The sequence below is a fragment of the Lathyrus oleraceus genome, chromosome 6 (assembly GCF_024323335.1).
Source record: "Lathyrus oleraceus cultivar Zhongwan6 chromosome 6, CAAS_Psat_ZW6_1.0, whole genome shotgun sequence".
NCBI lineage: Eukaryota > Viridiplantae > Streptophyta > Magnoliopsida > Fabales > Fabaceae > Lathyrus > Lathyrus oleraceus.
This window is the reverse complement of record NC_066584.1, coordinates 440,663,529-440,670,801: the sequence shown is the minus strand read 5'-3', so window position 1 is coordinate 440,670,801 and position 7,273 is coordinate 440,663,529. Positions and strand designations below refer to the sequence as shown.

General features: G+C 41.9%; 1 protein-coding gene across 1 annotated transcript; it reads right to left on the bottom strand.

Moving 5' to 3' along the window:
* Window positions 1-5,304: 5,304 nt before the first annotated feature.
* On the bottom strand, window positions 5,305-7,072 carry LOC127097322 (uncharacterized). Its single transcript, XM_051035818.1, has 4 exons — window positions 6,328-7,072; window positions 5,953-6,176; window positions 5,779-5,852; window positions 5,305-5,694 (listed from the first exon to the last, which is right to left on the bottom strand). The coding sequence occupies exons 2-4, from the start codon at window positions 6,079-6,081 to the stop codon at window positions 5,487-5,489; spliced, it is 411 nt and encodes a 136-aa protein (XP_050891775.1). The 5' UTR covers window positions 6,082-6,176; window positions 6,328-7,072; the 3' UTR covers window positions 5,305-5,486.
* Between the last annotated feature and the right edge of the window lie 201 nt (window positions 7,073-7,273).

Below are 7,273 nucleotides of genomic sequence, written 5' to 3'. Positions count from 1 at the left end.
TTGGATAAATAGAAGTGCGGTGGCGACTCGACTTTGTATGATTTACCTTGGATTTAGTCAATATCTCCAATGGTAACGAATACACCGCTACAATGATGAAATTAAAAACACGAAACGAAATCACTGCTCGTACGCTTTTGAATAAAACCTTGTTGGTGATGTAAGACATTGTTTCAAATCCCAAACACCAGAGATATAAGGAATATAATCCCTAGTCAACCCTTTCGAGCCAAGGAGTAGGAGTTTCTTTCTTAAATATAAAACCCTCAATCTCAAACCGGGGCAGGGTAGTCGTTAGTCAGTTTGACCAAGCGTTCAAACTTGAAAGGAGGACTGTCCTATCTGAGGACCAACCATATCTTATCCCTCATAAGAGGTCGAAAACCACCAAATTCCAAATGATTGTCCCTCACCCACAGAGGCACGAGGCGATCACAACCCATTAATGGACAGATGTCACACGATTTGTTTCAGCAAAAAGAAACAAAGAAAGAAAACAAAACGAGAAAGAAAGAAAGCCCGCTAAGTCGAAAACTCGAAAACGAGTGACTTCGGCAAAAATTAGGGCATCCATGTGGATTGTAAATCTGAACCAATCCAGCAAAAATAGGGAGATGGAAAATCTGCAAACGAGGAATCAAAAGAAAATCCTCAACAAGAACAAAATCGTGTGGCTACCAAACCAAATAGAAGGTGCATGACTGCCACACCAAGAACCTATGGGGTTCATTAACTTTCACTCCCAAGTCCCTTTTGGAAGAAGAGCGTTTATTTCAAACTAGTTGAACGTAGGACTGGAGAACATCACAAAGAGCGGATGGGTTAGGTTAGGTTCGAGCCTTATATCCTTTATTTCTTAAACCGTGAACCAGACCGCGCTACAACCCTCATAAGACCTAATTGAAGCAAATGTTTATTTCGAAGGCGTACTATAGTCAGAACGATCTTGTTAAAACTGACTCCTCATCAATTTACTCATATGTGTTGATATTGATATGTGACATTCGTTATCAATGATGCATTCATTAAATGTCAGAATTTCAGTGAGCATGTTTCGATTTCAAAACTGCATAAAAATGACACTGCATTATCATTTCAAGAATGGACTTGTCTTACTCGTGAGTAAGCACCTGACATCAAGAGATCTGCCACAATGAAAGAACTTGATGGTTCCAAATGCCTGAGACCTTCGTTGAGTAGGGGAAGGCCACTTCTCTTTTGATTACATCAATCAGAATGTTCGAAGACTCTGGCGAGCAGAAAGACAAACCGCTTCGAGATCACGTCAGTCAGAGGCAGTCACTTTGAGAAATCTCTACAAGATTCAGTCAATATGAAGTAGTTAAGACGAGATTCAATCAATCTCTCTGAAGATCAGTGAATCAGGGGCATTCCCTCAAAAATTAGCCAACTAGAGGCAAAATTACTTCAAGGCTCATACTGGGGTAGGCCACCCCAAGAGCACAAGAAGTCAATCTCCCTGAAATGGTTAATCAGAGGAATGTAGTTCCGAGACACTAGGGCAGATCCGATGGTGACAATCCACGATGAAGTTGCTTCTAAACCTGCGATTAGGGAAATCCTTGCAGATACCCAACAACTGGGGGCAAGAATGTCCAAATAGTGGAAAGTTCTCTCCCTACTTACAAAAGCATTTCAGATCTAGCCTGGGGCAGCCAAAGGTCTACGTCAGCTCCATCCTCCAGCAACATCAAGAAGTCAGATGTCGGGAAGTTATGTGAGACGCGGACCACCCTCCATGAATCAAAAGCCTTACGACCCAAGCAACTTCCTCAACATTCATTGCATCGTACCCAAGATTGGGGCATCCGTAGATCCTCATATCATTACATCAACCTGTCATGCATAATTCATATAATCACATTCATACATATCATCCAGCATATCACAAATCTCTCTAACAAGGAAGAATCAAGCCCAAAGCTCTCTTGGCAGTATTCAACTGCCCATTTTCGTTGGCATCTTTCCATAATCCACCCCGTTGGCATTACACAATAGAAAAAAATGACCTTTTTGACTCTTGTAAAGCTCCTAGTCGGGAACCCCGACAGGATTGTTCGAAGTCACTCTTTTTTCTCTTACCTGCCGTAAGCCTGTTGCCTCCTTCATGGAGATAATTTCATTGAGATAACTCTTCTTTCGTGATTTTATTTCGTTGCTTGGTGCATGAAATCACGTCTCCCCCTCGTTGCCTTTTGCACGAGAAGGGTTGTCTCTATCAAGACTTTGCCTTTTGATTTGTTTCAAAATACCCAATGTAGGTTTGGTGAGTCCCGGGAAGGGTAGCCATGTTTCGAAAACTTCATCCCTGCCGTTGTGCCTGTGGGCCCCCCTAAGGTTTTTGTGTCTACAGCAAAGTGCCCAATTGACATAGCCTGCCAAAACCCAGACCTTGTTTGGCAAACATCTTGCAAAGTCTAATTCTCATTGGCAAGACCCCTATCTCTCAAATTCGAAAGACCAATCAAGCAGCAATCGTCAGAGTCTATCACTTTTTCAATACCCGTCAGTATTTATCTCCCTTCGCTCGTCAGCGTCTATCACCTTTTTTCGGTACCCTTCGGTATTGATATCTCTCTTCCCCAACCGCAGAGTTGTAGATAATCACCCTTTACTCAGTTTTATATGCCATTACCTCTAACCCCGGAGTTGAGAGACTATCTTATACCCGACCTCTGAGTTGACTCTAATTCGTACTCCAACCTCAGAGTTGTTGTTTATCCTTCCTATCCCCAACCTCAGAGTTGTCGCCTTTCTCTTTCACCTGACCTCAGGGTTGATGGTGACTCCTTTTCCAGCCTCAGAGTTGTTGTCTATTTCTCTTATTCCCAACCTCAGAGTTGTCGTCTATCCCTTTCATGTCTGACCTCAAAGTTGTGTGGTTCCCCTTTCCAACCTCAGAGTTGTATGTTTCCTCTTTTCCAACCTCAGTGTTGTCGCCCTTTTGCAGCCTCAGTGTTGTTATCTCTTTTCCAGCCTCAGAGTTGTTGTTACTTTTCTCATTAACCAACCTCAGAGTTTTATGTTCACCTCTCCTTATCCCAGCCCCAGAGTTGATGGTAACCTTTCTTATTTGCAGCCTCCGAGTTGTTTCCCCTTTTTCCAACCGCAGTGTTGTCGTCCCTTTTTCCAACTGCAGTGTTGTAGCCCCTTTTCCAACCGCAGTGTTGTAGCCTCTTTTTCCAACCGCAGTGTTGTCTCCTTTTTCCCAACCGCAGTGTTGTCGTCCCTTTTTCCAACCGCAGTTTTGTAGCCCCTTTTCCAACCGCAGTGTTGTAGCCTCTTTTTCCAACCGCAGTGTTGTCTCCTTTTTCCCAACCGCAGTGTTGTCGTCCCTTTTTCCAACCGCAGTTTTGTAGCCCCTTTTCCAACCGCGGTGTTATGGTCCCTTTTCCAACCGCAGTGTTGTAACCCCCTTTCCAACCTCAGTGTTGTCGCCCTTTTCAACCTCAGAGCTGTCGTTGCTTATCGTATTACCCTAACCTCATAGTTGTATGTCGCCTTTCCTTATCCCGACCTTAGAGTTGTTGTTCCCTTCCCAGCCGCAGAGTTGTTATCAGAGTTGTTGTTTATCGTTTATCCTCCCAACCTCGGAGTTGAGTATCTGCTTGTGTCCCAACCTCAGAGTTGAGTAGCTATATTTTTTTTCCAACTTCAAAGTTGGTGTATCTCTTTCTAGCATCAGAGCTTATACCCCACTTTTTCCAACCTTAGGGTTGACGATCACCTTTTTTCAACCTCAGAGTTGAGTATCTACCCTTTTTACACTTCAGAGTGAATGTACTGTGTTATCCCCAGCCTCAAAGTTGAATGTCTATATTTCCGGCCTCAAAGCTGAATAGATATCCTTTTCAGCCTCATAGATAAATGCCTACCTTTTTCCAACATTGGAGTTGATGAACCTCGTGCCCCCAGCCTCAGAGTTGAGTGGCTACCTTTTTCCCAACTTGTGAGTTACGGTATCATTTTTGTATCCTCCAACCTCAGAGATGAAATCTGTAGACCCAACCTCTGAGTTGACGCCTACTACCTTTGTTCCCGACCTTAGAGTTGATGTTCATCTGCAAACCCGACCTCAGAGTTGATGCCTACCATGTCTCCAGTCTCAAAACCGATGTTGATCGCAATTTGTTTCCAACCACAGAGTTGAGAAGGTCCAGCTTTACCCTAGTCGCAGTATTAAGGTCAGAATTTTTCGATCCCCAGCAATCAGTGTTGCTTTTGCTTCTGTCCCCAACTTCGGAGTTGACGACCCACTACTTACTTCCCAATTCGCCTACTGTCGTCTCACTAAGGTCATTCGCCATCCCGAATCCTGGGATTCACCTGGCAAACCATCCAAAAAGAGAACAATTACCAAGGAGAAATCCCCCAACGGAAAATTCTTGCTCGGTGCCTTAAAAAAACTTGTTAGTAGAGACAAAATGAAAAAAATAATCAATCATACTGCATTAGCATACTGCATACGTCATGCATATCCAACCACTCATATATCCATTTACCCAAATAACATTCCTATTCCCAGCAGCTACCCTATGCAAAGACATGTTTATTCTCCTACTAGTGAATAAGACCTCCTTGTGACATATCTTCACATAGCTTACCTTTTGTTCATGGCGGGCAAATTTCCTGTTATTCTAGTATTTAATCCTCTCCTACCTTGATTGTCTGAAAGGAGTTGCTATCCATACATTCAGGTCCGAGAAGATTAAATAGGGGCAGCTGTCATACCCCAAAATTCGCCATTCCCTTCACATAATCCTAGAGGTCACTAACCCCGAACATTTGCATATCATCTTCGTCCATTCATTTCATTTGAATAAGCATGGTTCAACAAGAGGAGACACGTGACTTGAATTCATGTGTTTCTTGGTGCATTAATGCATTTGGTGAGTCATTTCTTTCAGCTATGGATTAATGCGATTTGCAAGCCTGGTGGTCGTTTGGGTTCATTGGGTCACTGCATGCCGTTATCCGAATTATCTTTTCATCATTTGCATCATAGCATTTTTCATTGATCTCAGTTTCAAATGGATTTTTGATTTCAAGTTAAGTCGAATGGATTTTGTTCGAGTTGATTTGAGTTTAAATTGATGCTCGGAAGTTCGAATTAATATTTAGAACTTTAACCATTGTAGATTTTATTTCCTTTTCTATTTGGGCCATATTTGGTTAATTGAAGTTAGGCCCATTAACCATTTTCCGAAAAAACCATTTAATCCATTTTTGATCTATCCAATTAAGTCATGTCCATTTAAGTCCAAAATGTTGAGTCCATTGACATCCAGTATCCAAGTCTCCTTTACCAATCCATTAGCTATATGCACTTTAGCTACAAGGCCCATTTGTTTTTTTGGATGAGACAAAAATAGCATAAGGCAAGTTACAGGCAATAGCAAGTACACCAGAAAACCTGTTGCAAAACGCTTCAAAAAAACGGCATCAGGTGCGTGAGCCCGGGCAACTCACAAGCCAAAATGCACAAGTACTTCGACGAAATGCAAGCTGCAACTTAAGCTAACACAGGAAAAAGCTACAATTAACGGCAGAAATAAGCTACTGCTACACAAAGCTAGTGATTCCAAGCTGGCAAACCAACACCACAGCCAACCAAAGTAACAGCTGCTAAACAAATTCAAAACGCAGCTACCTGCCATCCAAGCTACCAAAAAGCTGCAAACCAAAGAAACGGAAGTTGTAAGCAATACCAAACAGCTACTTAACATATTAAATCCAAGCACAAGTCAAGAAATCCACCTGCAGAAACGTAATCCAAACGCGAACGGCAAAGCTGCGAAAACGACAGAGCAAGCCAAACGCGAGCTGCTAAGCTACAACAGTAAAACGCAACTAACTAAATTTGAAAGCGCATAAACGACATAACAGATGTGAGAAACGACTCACAAATCAAAAATTCAATTGAAAACTCACCCGAATCCATTTGCAAATGATATAAATACTCTGATTAACAGCAATTTTTCGCTCCCTCCAAATTCTAACAAACTCTTCCATTCTTCTTCTTTCTCCTTCAACTCCACCAGAACTCAATCGAATTTCCATAACTGTTTCTCACAAAACCTCCATCACCACACCTCGTCCTTCATCGCGATGAGAATCACCGCCGTGGTACCACCTTCAATCCTCCATAACCGCCTCTGCAAATCAAACCACAACTCCGTATCATTGTCGCACTCGCGCATCAAACTTACAAGCGTTCAGCTAAAGCGATTCTTAGAAGAAGAAGAAGAAGGAAAACATGGCGAAGAGAGGCGGAGTACCGAAAGTCGAAGTAGAAGGCGATAATACCTTGAGTTCCGTCGAAAGCCGCGGAGGTGCAAACCGGAGTATCATCATTCTTCATCGAAGCAAGATCGCGATCTTCACCATCCTTTGCAACGCAACGAGATAATCGTCCTCCTCGTCGTCGTTCCTAAACACCACGTGCGAACGAGGTATGCCTTTCCTTTCTCTTTATTTCTTTGATAGAGAGGACGAGTGTCGTTGGTTCGATTATGTAGGACCTTGAATTCGAAACCTCGACGAGCTTCCATGGCGGTTCAAGATCGGAGTTTAATTGCGTTTAGCACCGGTGAGATTGAAGGTGTAGATTTTCGGTCGTGTGATCGTGCCAACGTCGCCGTTTTGCGTTTGGATACAGAAGTGGAATTTGCGTCTTCACCGTTCCACTGGTACAACATTTTGTGGACGATAGAGGATCTTTGGACCAAGGCCTCATCGAGCCCGAGAGCAGGTCCGATCCACATGTTTTTTTTCTTTTTGTTGCGGTTGGGCCTTAGGCTTCAGGGTAAGCCCAAGCCAATTAGGGCCTACACCTCCGGAATGATCAACATACCCCCTGTTGCATTTGGGCTTAACATTTAGGCCCATTCTGCCTGTTTCTTAGTCTTTTCTTGTTTTTTTTTAGTTTTATTAGAATTAATTTTAGGATAGGATTTTTAGGAATTGTTAGGTATTGATTTTAAATCTTGATATCTTTAGAATGGATTGTTATTATTTAGAATGTTAATTAGAAATAATTGTTGAATTGTTAGATTAATTTTGGTGTAATTTGATAATTGTTTAGGATTAATTGAGTGATAATTGTTTAGAATTCGGATAATTATGCTATTTGTTGAATTTGGTTAATTGTTTTAGAATTGGATTATTTGCTTAGAATTTGATTTTTGATATTGTGTTAGATTTTACTTTATTAATATTTTTGAATTGATAGTTGGATTTACTTCTATTATAT